Source organism: Hirundo rustica, chromosome 3, assembly GCF_015227805.2.
Source record: "Hirundo rustica isolate bHirRus1 chromosome 3, bHirRus1.pri.v3, whole genome shotgun sequence".
Classification (NCBI taxonomy): Eukaryota; Metazoa; Chordata; class Aves; order Passeriformes; family Hirundinidae; genus Hirundo; species Hirundo rustica.
Window position 1 is genome coordinate 45742863 of NC_053452.1, and position 15749 is coordinate 45758611.

Sequence of the window (15749 nt, forward strand, 5' to 3'; positions counted from 1 at the left end):
CACAAAGCACACTGCCTACATGCAAAGCATCCTGGTTAATTAGCATGGCTCACAAGTGCACAAGGATAACCAAACACTGGAGTCAAAATACAATGGGCTGCAGACAGCAGCAAGAAAAATTTCAGTGATACAGCAATCTGCAGGCTAATAGCAATTGCAGCTCAGTGCCTACATATCCATAGGGAAAAGATTAGAAACACAATAAATCCACAGCAAGAAGACAAAAATGCTGTTTGCCTGCATGGATATCTGTATATTTAGCATAATAAAATAATTATTCATGTATCAAAATGGCACACACCTCCACTTAATTCAGCTGCCTACTTTTCAGCATTATTGCCTACCTAAGCCCTGAGGTAACATTCATACTCAGGAACAGTGGATGTTGTCATTCAAAGAGAAAATAACAGAAGTTACATTTTGTGTTGAATCATGGCTCAGGCGCCTAGCAGTCCTTAGTTAACTTGTATTAAAGAGCAAAAACTAAATAAAATCCAAAAAGTGACAGGAAAAATTTACAATTTTAGTTAGGAATTTTTGTATGGCATTTCATTTTTCCCCATTTTACATTTCTTAATTGTTTTCTCTCTTAAGCAGACTATCAGCCAGACTTGCTTAGAAAATTCACTTTGTCACCAGAGAAGTCCATCTGACACTCAAGACTGTCACCTTGCTACTTCCATCACATTTGATACTATGCTAAGTCATTTTGTCTCTTTCTAACTTAATTTAATACATAAATGAAGTAAAAATGTATGTTATATGGGAAAGACTCCCTGGAGACACAAGGAAAATGCAAATCCATTATAAATCAATGGCCTCCCCCGCACATGCCCAAATATCTCTCCCCTTCTGGCCTGCACACGGTACTTACAGGAAGGTTAATGCAACAAGTTCTAGGAGGTGTTTGTTTTCAAGACTAGCTGTCTCAATTAAACTCCCCAAACTACTCTCAGAAAAGATGACTAGCTCTAGATCAGAGCACCGAATTTTTAAAAGTTAACTTCTATACCTGGGTTACTGATGTTCAGAAGTTTGCAGGAGTAGGGGTCTTCTCTGTCCTTCACTGGCACAGCACAACCATGCGCACCTATTATAAACTTCACAAGGACACTAAAATAATTTGCTTTTATTAACACCAGTTCTCTTCCCTCCTCCCTCCATTTTCAATAAACTTATTTTTATCACCACAGCCTGTCTTTCACAGGTTAAGCTCTTGACCTCTTGAAAATCAGCAATGACAGCTGGTATGCAGAGCAACCACACGGATCCTCTCATAGGAGCTCAGTTCCAAACCCACCTAAACGTTTTACATTACGAGGTCGCAAGGAGATTGGCAGGTAGAAATGAGATACAAGACAGCCAGCACACTAAACAGAAAAAAAGACCTAAGGCAGCGCTGAAGGATCCCAGAGACCTGCCTCTCCTGGCCTGGGTTTGTTACTTAATTCAAGACTGTTCAAATACTACGCATTCAAAAGTCAATGAAAAAAACAGTAAGAAAAAAGACACATAGCATCGAAGGAGGCAAAAGGATTCCAGCCTATCTGTTTACAGTGAAATATTTCAACTTTGGGCTGCAGCAAAAGAGGTTCCCCTCCAGCTCAAATCATGGTTATTCCATAGTAGGGAGACATCAAGTAATACAAAGAGCAAGGATCCACCTTAACCCATCTTTTCACCTAGCAGCTAAATGTCCCCCCAGAACTCCATATAAGCTATGACAGGTCACAATTTTAGATGACTGAAGGGGCTATGCTGCACTCCAGGATGCAAGCTGACACCAAATCTGGGAACAGCAAAATGCTTCCAGTGCAAGGCAGGTACGGAGGTGTGAGAATGGCAGCGTTTCCAGGGATGAATAGCAGAGCTTCTCAGCAAAAACAGACTTGTCTGTACACTGTCAGGTCTATGTGAGTAATCAGGAAGGGCCACTCACACTGCAGCAGTTTGGTACACCCAGTTCAGTGGGAGATAAATCTGAACTTTACAGTTGAGGCTGTTTGCAAGAGTTTTCATGGTTCTCTCAAACCAAACGCGCCCCTGCCTTCTTTCAGAATCCTGGATTACTGAGGATTCAAGCTGCACACAATACATTGCAACACAAAAAAGAGAAGGCTTATACATCACTAATGAATAGGGACAAGTAATTGCAAAAGCAAACAGCAGTGTATAAAAAGTAATTACAGCCCAAGGCAAGAAGTATTCTTATATATGATTCAGCACACTTAAAAAAATCTACCAGCATACAAGATGCTCAAAACCAAACAAACTGGGAAATACTTTAAAAGAAAAATTATAAAATCAAGGTATTTCAGCATTACAGTCCTCACCCCCTGCCCCCCAGGCCCAAACTACAGAACAGCAGAGGTTACCGTTGGTTCAGGGCAGGATGCTGTTTCAGGTGCTTGAACCAAGTGTTCCTTATAACACTGCGCAGTTCATGATTGTGCCGAGCTGACAGAACACCTACAATAACATCATAATGTTTCAGCTTCCACTGAGGAAAGAAGGACAGTGGACCTAGAAGTAGAAAGTGACAAATATTTACTTTATGTACATATTACCACAAGCCTGAGTTGCAAGCGATAATTAAAATTCCAGCCTTCCAGCACTTAAAGGGAGCTTATTAAAAGGAGGGGGAGAAACTTTTTGCAATGCAGATAGTGATAGGACAAAGGGAAAGGGATTTAAACTAAAATAGGGGAGACTGAGATTAGATGTTGAGAGGAAATTCTTTACTCAGAGGGTGGTAAAACACTGGCAAAGGTTGCCCAGAGAAGTTGCGGCTGACTCATCTTGGGAAGTGTTCAAGGTCAGGTAGGATGGGGCCTTGAGCAACCTGGTCTGGTGGGGGTCATCCCTGCCCATGGCAGGGGAGTTGAAATTAGATGATCTTTAAGGTCTCTTCAACCCAAATCATTCTGTAATTCTGTGGTTAAAGGGTATCTCAAAAGCAAGAGAACTGAAACACTAAAAACAAGCAGCAGAATTACTTTTGCATTCTTGGTTCGTAATCAGAGAAACATTTTAAAAATGCCAAAACCTTCACTAACATGCCCACTTTCCCATTTCTTTCTAAAGTTGCTGGAACCACCCTTCTCCCTCACAATTGCAGTGTGGGGTCTCAAGGCCTATTGTTTCTAATCCTCTGAAGTGGAACACCACATTGCCTTCACACAGGGTGTTACATCCCTGCACAGGGGAATGCTCTGGCTTTATTCAAAGCTGGATGCCACCGCCAATACTTGTAATCCAGGATTTAGCTTATGCTGTTTTAATTTAGAGATCATGAAACCTGGACTTGATTTCAAGCAGGATTATGACCAGATAGAGACCTGAGAAGCTCTGATTTAGAGCTTGTAAAGAGTCAGGCAAGTAGCTAAAGTGAATTTGCTTAGTTTAATCTACCAGATATCCTAGAGTTAAGACAGATTTAGCAAAGGATTGCTTCCCTCTCATCTCACTATGTTTTTCATTGGGCTGCAGATAAAGAAAACAAATGTAAGCGTGAGTGCACTTTAAACTACTGCATATAGCATAGACAAGATTTTTTAGAATCTAATTAAGAGACTAAGAATACTGCCAAGTCTGTATTATGAACTCCCACTAGAAGGAGTTGAATCATTATCCAGACTCTACCTTCTGTATTAGCATCTCCTTTCTCCACTTTGAAGCTGAATAGATGGGTTCTTTTACGCGGCTCACTAACCTAGGACCTCACAGCGTCTGCCACAAAAGCTGCTGTGCCAAATCCCACCAGACATCCATCTGGCCTTCTATCCATCCCACTGGCAGTGTTCAGCATGCAGTGCAGAGGCCTTGGCCTAGCTCTGTTCCATGCTGAATAACATCAAGATTTCAGAACGTTTGTTGTTGCTCTTTAGGGCTATTGAAAATCGCCTTGACTACAGAAGCCAAATAAAACTGCTCTGGAATTGATTCTCAGAATAACGCAAAAGCAAAAAAATCAAAGGGTGAGGTTTCCACAGATAAGCCATTCCAAATCTATTTTCCACTAAATATTTTAGCTCTAAATATGCAAACACTGATTTTCTATATGAAGGTTAATTTCCACCATTATTTAAGTGAAACTGTACTGAAAACAGGTACAAGATTATCAATTACTTGAGCGAAACATTAACCTATTAAAGAGACGCTTCCATCAGCTTAGGCTCAGAACGACTTAAAATCCCACGCAATGAGCCATTAGGTCCATTCTTCATTTTCTCACTGAAGTCAACTGTTGCACCTCTTAGAACCACCATGAACTGGTGGAGAGGTTTAGGGATTTGTTTGCTACCGAGCAGCAAACCTATATAACATCCGAAGAAACGTGTACGTCAAACACACTGTTCAATCGAAATACCAATCTAGTTTTCCTTTATGCTGGTAAATATCATTTATCCAGAGGCTCTGTATGTCCTCATAGGCCATTACATAGCCAAGAATCAGCAGCTCTCCAAGACAGCAGAGATCCATGAGACAGACATAAGTTTGTACAGTACAACACTATAGCATAGTCCTGTGTAGTCACGTAATCCCTACTTACACATCACTTGTTTTCCCCTGTTCTTCATCCATCCTTTGATTATTCATCAGCTGTAACTCCATGCCTTCCAGTATAAAGTTCATAGGCCTAACATGCTTGTAGACTGTAGATGAGGTACTGTTTACACAGATTTCTATTTTAAAACATCACTTTGAATAAGAAGCAGAACCATTCCATTAAATCACAATTAAAGAAAAATAAAACTAAGGGCACAAGTCTACTGGGTGACTTGACTCAAAATAGCATAAGTTAGTTTGAAAGAATTAAAAAAAACACCAAAAAAAAACCCCACCACAACCCTAAAAATAAGCTACTCAGATCAGATCAAATATACCTACTTTTAGTTAGTTTATGTTTTATAATGAGTGAAGCTTTTCCTTATGAACCATCCAAATGGGAACCATGTTATTGTGACAGATGCTTCAGAGTTAATATCCTATTGCTTTCAGAACAGCACTGCAGTGGTCTATATTCAGAAGATTATCTGTCTTCTCTGTCCTAAGAGTTATGTAATATTACTTTTAAAACCACTGGGGGAAAAATAAATAAATAAATAAATAAATGGATAGATAGCTAGATAAATAAATAAATAAATAACACACTTACTTTGACCAAGAATTTTTTGCTTGTTAGTAAAGATTTCTACTTCCTATGGAAAAGTAAGAATAATGCAAAAATTTCAGGAAAACAGATTCATATGTGTTTCTCTGAACTCGCACTATTTAAAAAAAAAAAAAAGGAAGATAAAGTGAGAAGTACAGGGAAAAAATACTAAGGCTATTATTAATTTATAAGGATAATTCCAATATGTGCATAAATATTCTCTCATGCAGCATAATTTAAGAGAAAACATTGCTGACCTTAAAATCAATAGTGACAATTTAGATAAGCAATCAATACTTCCCACTGAGGACCAAAGCAATTTACCTTACAATCTATTTTTGTGCACTTTTAGGCCAAAGTTTTATGTGTCAGATTGTATCATATTATATAAATTGCTCCTACCTGGAACTGCTTCTACAAGATAATTATGTCTTCACATTTTCTGATTTCAAAGACAAAAAAAACCTGTGAATTTTGTGGTCTGTGAAGGGGGTGAGGGGGAAAAAAAAAAAAAAAAAACAAGCTACGTATCATATTCCATTATTCCATTATAAACCCTAGAAACTTCTCCAAAGGTATGGACAAGGAGAGGAAGCTTCCCAATCCAAAGGTCAGGCTACCACTGTCTGTCTTGCTTTTGAATTCTTACTCAAAGCTGCACCTTGATTGCATTACTTAGCCCAAGACTTCTCAGTAGAACCTGAGACAAATACACAAAGCCTACCTGTTAATCCACAGCAAAACCTCCAAAAGCATGAAAGCAAGCAGCCCTCCCTCAGCTGCTGAGGTTTATTTCATGTCAGCAGTGCTCCTGTCAGCTCTAAGTCCACCAAGTCCAGTCTGCCAGAACCTTGTGTCACACTGTTTATGGTAAGTTCCTACTGAAGCTTTCTTGGGTTCTGATATTTTCAATCCTCTGAAGGACTGGCTTCCACACAATTCTCTGACCTCTGACCATACTCATACTTTCATTAGTACAGATTTTCACCTCAATATCAGCTTCAGGAAGCTTTCATGGGATTCTCAGTCACCAGTTTTCATGAAATGGGTGAAAGTGCTGGTCAACCTTCACCTTGATAACTAGCAACAGATCAAAGTTTGGGACAGATACAGGAAAAAGTAAACAACTGCATATGCAGAGTACAAAGCTGTGCCTTTAGAAGACACAGCTAAAGATGCAGAGGTGTGTGTCCATCTGAGCTGGCCATGGAAAGAGGTCACCACTGACAGGCTGACCCTACTCAGATTTTAACCACCTCAGCACCTCTTGAAGTTGTTCAAAATCCCAAATTACAAAGACGAACATGCATCTCATCTTCCATGAGACTGACTCTCAATAAAATGTCAAATTAGGCTGTTAATTATATTTGCTTCATTATAAGGAGATGAAAAGAGTGAGAGATCATATAGCTTGATTTAGTCAACAAACACAGTCTTGCTAAACATATCACTATTAATGAGTCCCCAATCAACTACTAAATTTACCAGTCATTTTCAGTGAAACTTGACATAACATGCAGTCCACAAAGTGATTTAGTCTCTGCATTTCATGCAACTGGAGTGGACAAAGAAAAGACCCATCATTAGTGCCTGCACTGAGAAGCACAGCAGCGTAGGCTTACTTGCAATACCCGGCACCAGAGCACCTCCACTGGACACTGCTAAAATAAGCGAGCTCCACAGAGGGCTAGGCTTTGTATCTTCTGCTACCAAGGCAGCTTTTTTCCTCTCCTGAATAAATCAATGAATGGAACTAAGTAGGCCAAGCAGAAGTTATTTAGAATATTCTCAACTAATCCGCTTCATAAGATAAGACTAAAAAGGTACAATGCTCCTCCAAAATAAAAAACCCACACATTTTTATCTCTGCCTATTCCTGTGATCTTGCAACCATATTCCTGAGGTTTAATACTTTTTCTCTGCCTCTTTGCTAAAGATCCAAACAAACACGAAGGAAGGAATTAATTCAATATAAAGATTTGTATTCACAGAATGCTGACACACACAGAAAAAGAACAAACCAAAGAGCAAAAGCAGCTCTTTCTCCCTTTTAATCTACTTCACTTAAAGTAATCTGCTTCAGCTCATCTGCATTACATGTTTTGCTGCAAGCAGAGCTACCTGACCTCCCTGCAGTACCTACTTCACCCCAGAGCTGGAAAACACCAAGATGTGCACCCTCGGTTTCTGCAGTATTCTGTGAGGCAGACAAGCTTTTATACAAGATTTACAGATTCAAAGAACAAAACCTCTGCAGGCAGGGGTTTCTGTTTGTTTTACGTCAACAGCATTCCTTAAAAGAAATAGGACAGCAGGGTCCTTCTGAATTACCAAGTGGCAGCAGTAAGAGTGGTGGAGTGATGACGCTCTAAACACCTTAATTATGTAACACTTGCACATTTCTAGACAAAACTGGCAACAATGGCCAAAGCATCAGAAGCAAAGTCAAAAGAAACAAAGCAAAGCCTTTTTGCAACACAAAATGCTGCCTCCTTTTCTTATTTTGTGGAGAAAAGGGGTGGGGCTGTGGCAGGGCAGGGGAAGCAGAGTACAGCACCTTTATCTAATGAAAATTGGCTACCAATCCCTGCTGCCACGGAACAAAAGCCTGCTCCCAGGGAAGGCTACTTGCTCTCCTCTGGCTGTTCCATTCAAGGGGCAATTTAAAGGTTAACTGCTGAAAACCTCAGTTCCACCAACTCTAGCAGAACTGGTCCTCTTTGCCCCCTGCTCCAGTGCCAAAAATACAAAAATGCAATTCCAGTGCCACGCATTAGTAGTTTGCAATGTCTCAGACCTCTGTCTACAGAATAACTGAAAACCCCAAAAAGATCCCAATTCATTTGGAAAATACCATCAGCTTATTTTGTGCATTCCTTGTCAATTCTTTTGTGTCATCAAAAGTTAGGGGATTGTTTTATGTTGGGGGTGGCCTATCCATGAAAAACCTTGCCATACTAATGGCAGAACCTTGCCTTACAGATGAAGGGTGGGGGACAACTGGCATTTTAGGCAGGACTGCACATCTACTGCCAGTGCCAAACCTGACCTGCTGAGTTTCAGTTTCCAAGGCCACCAGTCTGCAAGTCTTTACACACCTACAAAAGATGACATAACTTTGCTACTCCCTGACAGATAGGACTACCAGATCTCAGACAACATCCCTTCTTAAGAAGGTCCCACATTTTAGCAAAACTCCACCTCATAGCACCTCGTTGGCTGTTCCCATATTTTGGTTCCATTAGGCCAGTGACTGAAGAAGTACATGCTGAGCCACAGGACAACAGATGGCATACAAGCAGACTCTAGAAAATGGTGGGTTTTAATCTGTTGCATAATTGTTCACTAGTAGAAGACTGACTCTCACAAATCTAAAAGGGCCAATTTTTAGCTGCCACCCCCCCCCCTCCCCGAAATGTGACAGGAATAACGATTTAAAGGGCATTAGCATCAGCCAAGCAGCAGAAGATTACAGAGAATGTGTGGGGCTTTCTGATTAGGCCCTGTAGCTGAAGCCCTACAGTGAGTAACTTCCTACTCAATAAGAGTTGTGCCATCAATTAAAACACACAATTAGCAATGAATCCACCTGGAGTGCTAAAAGCAGGTCTGTCTGTTCCTTCTCAAGTTTCTGAGGTCATTTTATAATTAGCATTTATCTTAGACTTCTACAAAAAATTAACTTAGCTTCCTACTCACGAACTTTCTTTGGATAGCACTTGTTTGTAACCAGTTAAACAAGGATTCCAATTAAACCTAAAAGCATGTTCCTGCACAAATCATGTTCAGAAGTGTGAATTACTGTCTCATTAACTGATGAACAAAAAAAAAAAAAAAAAAGCAGGGAGCCACCAAAGTCAGGACACTAAAACAAAGGCCTTTGGTCTCAGGATTGATCCTATTTATTTTTTTTTCCAATTACTGAGTACTACCTAAAAGAAGCGTACTCTGTCTTCTGCGACACCAAGGTAAATGTGATCATAAACTCCGAGCAAGTCTGAATACTGCACAGGGAGAGACACAACTGAGGGCCAAGAATGCAGGCAAACTACAGGCCTTACACAAGGGGTAGTTCAAAGGAAGACTTCATTACAGAAGGTACTTCCAACAGAGAAAGAAAAGTAGATGGAATGAGTGAAAACTGGAACACCTATAGATAACAAAACCAAGCTGTTTTCTAGAAATGGAAAGCCTATTTTCCAGTAGAAGTTAGGAGTACCTGAGGTGCTCAACTTAAGAAAGCAAAGGTTTAAAACAGACACCTTCAACCTCTATGATTACAAGCTGAAGATGCACTTGGAGGAGAAAGACCGTTTTGACAGAAAGGCTTAAGAATTAAAGGGCATAAACCAGCTGCAAGTAAGCTTAGGCTAGAAATGAGAACCTATTTTTAATCAGGACAACAAGCCCCTGGAATAGCCTCTTCCTACAACTGCTAGGAATCCAAGTGAACAGACAAAAAGCCACCCTGAGCCTTCACTAAATAAATGTAGGCTGCCCACCTGCCATTTTACAACACAAACCAAGAGTTGCTCAATAGAAATAGTAAGCAGAATTGATGGCTGGGGATGTCTATTCCAATCTTGTGTTAGTGAGTCAATGAAGCCAAGGCAGATAATCACTAAAACAGGTTATCAACTTTTTGATAGATTTCCATTTGAATGTGTGGTGATGATTATTTGGGAGGGTAATTAAACTCCTCGAAAAACAGGATTGCTGTTCACTCTGTCTTTCACCTCTACTGGTAGCTAATTCCGCAGCTGTTGAGATAACATACAACTATTGTACACAACTGCACAAAAATACCAGAAAATATACAGATTACACATTTTTATGTCACAGTTACTGCTAAACACTGCCCCATGATAAGATTTACTTTTTATTCACACCAGGGGTTCCAGGTGATAGGTAGTAAAGAACAGCTGGAATAGTAAACAAGGAAAAAAAAATTCTCAAGTGAAACAAGACTGCTTTATCAGGCCCTACCAGATCCTCTTAAGTAGTTTCAGATTCAAGAAGACTTTTAATAAATAGGGACATTTCTTTCTCTTGCATACAAATTCACTAATGTTCCTAAAACACTCTGAATAATAAAATAATACAACACAGAAGAAATCCGAGGTCCCTTAGCTCATCCTTTGTTCTTCTGCCAAGGCAGCCATACCTACATCCTGTACATTTTGTGGTACTTTGAAGGCTAAGAGACAGATTCTTCCTTAAATACCATGAAAGGACTGGGCCTACAAAAGGCAACACATGTACAGTATTGAGCATTTTTCTACAGGTGACATATGTTCTCATTTTATAAGAGGCATCATTATTCCTCTCCTCAGTGTGAATACATTACTCAATAGTAACTTTACAATAGTATTTATTTACAACTAGATAAACCCTGCACAAAAATCATACACTTGCTCTTTCAGTATTAAAAACCCCACTTATTAAAAATCCTAGTTACCCTAACATTACCCAATGCATCATGGTTTTACAGTAAGGAACATCAACTCCAATAATTACTGCTCGAAACAGGGAAACTCTGAAGAGCAAAGCTGCTTTTCCCCTTCCCCAACTTCCAAGTGGTGCCTTCCTCCCCCTCCCCAGAGCTGCTCTACCTCAGAAATTCCCATTAGGCCTTTGTGTAACGAGCTGGGCAATGAAGTGTCCCTTGACTGGACCATGAACCAGCCCCAGCATGGTTTAAGATGAGGGTGACACTGACCATGGGAAGGAATTCCTGTTGGCTGACCAAGGAAGCAATGACAGCACGAGTAATCAGTCATCCCCTGACAGACCTGGAGCATTCCTTACCTGAACTGTACCCTGAGTGGAACAGACTCCATAGTTCCTGGATTTTTGAAAATTCCAGCAATTACCAACCAAGATTGTGTTCAGGGTCAAATTTTATGGATGACTAAAGCCAAACATCTAAACAACCCTACAAACTGGTCCTGAGTGAAGCCCTTTGGCTCTCCTGGACCACAGCAGGCTGCCACCAGCAACTCCATGAACAGGATGTCTCTCAGAGCTCACAGACCCTCCAGTTTGCAAAGTTCTGAGGATCAGCACCCAAAACTGATGACAGAGCCTAGGCTGAAACCTTCCATTCCTTGAGGCTCAACCCTTTCCCACTGAGAAATGCCAAGATATTTGAAGCGAGCATTTCACTGAACTCGAGGGGAATTTTTAACAGGTATACCTCTATACATTTGTACCCATATAGCCCTGCTTATAAATACATCTCCTTGTGTCAGGGTGCGTGCATGTGTGGACTGACTTAGATACTCTTCTGCCAGTATAGCATAAATGCTGGATGCATAATGAAGTCACTGTAGCAATTATAGTAAATCCTATCACTTTGTAAATGTTAAATCAGTCAATGATTAAGTGCTGCTAAATCCTTTAGGCACTGACTGTTGACCAAGTCTGAGACTAAGACTGGACCTAGCTGTACCTCAGCTCCATGAGGAGTTTAAAAAGTAAGGGGTTCCACTTTGAATCTCATCACTCAACAGGAGGGTCTCCCTGATCCTTTTGTATTGTCAGCCCCTGTTGTAAGTCAGTCTAAATGAATTCTAACTCAGTTCTTCCTTTCTCAATCAAGGGGTTTTTCCTTTTTTTTTTTTTTTTTTACTTTTTTTTCCTGATCCTCCTCCCAATCCCAGGGCTGGTGTTGGGGGCAGCAGGAAATAAGTGAATTGGCTGCATGGTGCCTAGTTGTGAGCTCAGGTTAAATCCAGATGATGTCTGGTTTTGCTACTACCGTTGAAGGTAATTCTTTAGGCAACTTAAACTCATTTGTGACAAATTGGCATATTTGACTGGATGTCAAATAGAAGCACAGATTACTTAAGAAAGCACGGAACAAATCCAAGTTCCAAATTCTCAGAACGGGGTTGTGTTAACTGGCATAACTGTACAGCTGTCAAAGGACAACTAAAGGTGGCCGGGGCCAGATAAAGGATGGAAAAGGAATTATTTGCAAAATACTAAGAACCTGGTTAGAAGCTGCTTATAAAGATAGCAAGAATAAAACGGTACCACACCTAAAGGAAGAAAAAAAAATCCTAAAGGCAACTGAATTAATACTGTCTTTGAAAATGGAGCAGCTGCAAAATCAGTTAAAGGAAGAAAATGAGAAAAAAAAAGTTGGAGGAAAACATCAGATTTATGTTTATGTGGGCTTTCCATCCTCCTGATATTGCATAGATTAGGAAATTAATTGTATCCCCTGAAGAATGGGATGGGAACATATGGGATGACCCTGATGACAGCAAACTGAGGTAAGCTGATTCTTTGTCTCCCTCAGATTCCTCTGATTTTGAGCTCAGACCCATCACTTAAGCAAAATACATTCTCATTCCTGCTGGCCCTCAACAACTGACAAAATTCCACACAGATACAGGAGCACAAATTTCAGTATTAATGCAACAGGATGCTGAGAAGCTGGGTGTACAACTTGGACAGCACAGAGTTAAACCACTGCAGTGAATGGAACAAGTGTTATTCGCCAAACCACAGAAGTTAATTTATGGCTCTGGGCGAGAAGCGAAGGTTGTCCACTTGCTTTGCAGCAGAAGATCACAATGCAACTACTCTGGGTTTCGATATTTTGAATATCCAAGCCTGGCGCCCAATGGTCGGCACTGTGTGGTCCTCTGGTTCAAATGGTGCCCCTGAACCTGACAGAAACCAGGGGGTACAGCGTGTGTACTTCGTGCAGTCCCTGCACCCCTGATCCAAAGACCGCCAAGGTACTGCAATGCCCGACTCCTGCTGCGGCACAAAATGGAAATAATTCTGTGGAAATAATTCTGGTAATTCTAAGCAGCAGACTTAGAAAAATGGCACATTATTTCCAGAACCCACTGTACAATTCACCGACTTGGCTGGTCTGAAAACTGGGTGGGAGGCGGTGTCTAGTAATTTCACTATCAGCTCTTAAATGCCAACACAGCCCCACTGAGAACTGCACTACCCAATATTGCAACTTCAACAGCTACAAGGAGCCACACACCATGGACAGCAGCGCCAGGTGTGACAGATGTGTCTTTTATGGTCAGTCCCCTTGCAGGAGGATAAAAAGAAACCTTCTTTTACTTGGAAAAGTTCACAACGTACCTTTAACCGATTTCCACTGGGAAACATTCACCCCCAATTGCTCATCCCATGTTTGCTGAACTTTCACAGACAGTCTCACTCTCTCAGAATATGAAACTGTACAGATCTATAGGTGATATTCTAATTAGGGGAAATTCCCTTGAAAAGGTGGGGCAAATGGCACCAGCAGCACAGCAAGCACTATGCAAAGCAGAAGTTGAGATGGCACCTGAAAAATATCAGGAACCAAGTAAAGGAACCAATTAAAGTTTTTGAGCACCTGGTAGACAGGGAGTAGTGGGGTGATTCTTCCACATATCTTAAGAAAAATAGAACACTTGCAAATGCCCCATTCTAAAAAGAAGTAAAGCAGCTTAAGGATACTTTAAGGTACTGGAGGAAACATATACATAGATTTCCTATCATTTCTCACCTACTGTACTCACTTTTAGGAAAGGAAAATCACTTTGTAAATGCTAAATTAGTCATTGAATAAGTGCTGATAAATCATTTATATATAAACCACTGATCAAGTTGGAAACCAAGATTGGACTTAGCTGCACCTAAGCTCCATCAGGAGTTTGAAAAGCAAGGGGATCCACCCTGAACGCTGTGACTCAATCAGAGTCAACCCTTATCCTTTTGAGTCTTGAATCACTGTGTAAATAATCCTCAATTAATTCTAACTGGAGTTTCCTTGGGATGTTTCACCCATGTAGTAGGCAACAGAGAGAACCTGGATATCCAAATGTGTTAAGCCGCTCTTTTACAAATTTGTGTTACTCCTACTTTTGCTAATACCTTTAACAGTGATTATTTAAGTGACCTAAACCACCCATTCACTACAACTGAGAAACTTCTGGATTTTATTTAGAAATGTTTGTTAGTGGAAAACTAACATTTATGTGGGAAAGGTCATCACGAGATACCACACTGCCACTTCTAACTCCAAATTAATGCTCCGACGCTCCAAAATGGCACCGTGAAAGATGAACAAAACCAACCAGGCAGTTCAAACGCACATCAGGCTAGAAGTTCAACAATCAGGTCTCTCATTCTTTTTTAATTCAAGTGTGACCATTGCTGATGTGATATGCAAAAGCCAGAATACAGAGAGAGACACACCTATACAACTCTGCAGCCTTCAGACTATGCAAATGCACTGACCTTGCTTCTTGCATATTTGCACTATTAATTGCCACTGGCAATCAGCAGACTCCCATTTCCTCACAGCTGCGCACATCTTGCACGGGAAATAGACACCAGAGTGTGGCTCCATCCGTGAACAAGCTAGTGGGTGGACTAAACACTTGTAAGCACACCCCAAATTAAAAAAAAAAAAACACCATTACGTGTTCACGTACAGTATTTTTTAATATTGTCAAACAGCACCTGTGGGTAGCTGACAAAAGTTTCTGCTCCAACAGATGACTGTCTCCGCAGGCATGGAGATCCGTGGCCTGAAAACTACACCTCATTTTGTAAGGAGCACAAGGCAAGCCCTCAAGGATCGGATTTCACTTGCGCTGGATCATACGCGATCCTATGAATAGCCTTTGGCTGCACAGGGGTTTTAAAGCCCGCTGAGGCAGACACAGCGCAGTGCGAAGAGCTATTCCTAGGAGCGGGAATGACGCGACACGAGCGGGATCGGTGGGAATTTCTTCCCCACGTGTCTCGGTGGGAGCGGGAGGGCACCGGTGGCGCAGCGGGCGCTCGGAAGCGGGAGCTGGGTCCCGCACCGTCCGCTCCGCACCCGCGCAGCTCCGCACCGCCACCGCGCTCGGTACCTCCGGTTCTGGCGGCGGAGCCTACGCTGCTCTCCGCCGCTCCACGGTACGAGACGAGCCCCGCGGGCACCCCGGCGCTGCTCCCGCTGCCCCGGCCACAGCATGCCCCCGGCCCTCGCCTCCTGCCCCCGCCTCCCCTGCCCCGCCAGCCCCGACCTCTCCTCGCCTAGCGAGAGAGGGTGGAGGAGTCCAGCCCGCCCGGATCCGCCGCCGCCCTCCCCTCTCCTACCTGCCGGGTGGCTGCCGGGGCAGCTCAGCAGCAGCCAGAGGTGCAGCGCGACCCCGACCACACAGGGGCACAGCAGCACCAGCCAGTTTCGCATTGGCCGCCGCAGCCGCCGGCCCCTTCCCGTCCGCGCCGGCCTCCCCCAGCGGCGCCGGCGCGACGGCCCGGCTCGGCCGCCCGCGGCTCCTCCCCGCTCGGCCGGGCTCGGCTCGGCTCGGCCGCCCCGCGGCCGCCGGGAGCTGCAGTCCCGCCCCGGCCAGGGCGGGCGGCGGCGGCGCGGGCGGGCGGCGGCGGCCGCCTACAGCCCCCACAATGCCGCGGGGCGCGAGGGGGCGCGAGGGAGCGCGGCGGCTCGCGCGTCTCACATGGCGGGGGGGCGCGGGTCCCCCTCACGGGCTGCGCCTCTCCGGGACCGCCCGGCTACCCCCGGCCGCGGGGAAAACCCTGTCCGGGTAATCGTTATTCGATAATCCGCTGAGTG

General features: G+C 42.8%; 1 protein-coding gene across 2 annotated transcripts in view; it reads right to left on the reverse strand.

The window, feature by feature from the left end:
- The window catches only part of B3GALNT2 (beta-1,3-N-acetylgalactosaminyltransferase 2), a 28303-nt gene extending 12883 nt beyond the window's left edge, over window positions 1-15420 (reverse strand). The window contains exons 1-3 of one of the 2 annotated variants that reach the window (XM_040057523.2): window positions 15272-15420; window positions 2376-2523; window positions 1013-1113 (exon numbers count right to left, since the gene is read on the reverse strand). In XM_040057523.2, coding sequence (XP_039913457.1) covers window positions 1013-1113; window positions 2376-2523; window positions 15272-15365 — 343 coding nt within the window. In that variant the 5' untranslated portion in view covers window positions 15366-15420. The remainder of the gene's footprint in view (window positions 1-1012; window positions 1114-2375; window positions 2524-15271) is intronic. The other variant, XM_040057525.2, reaches the window with a different exon arrangement.
- Window positions 15421-15749: the final 329 nt, after the last annotated feature.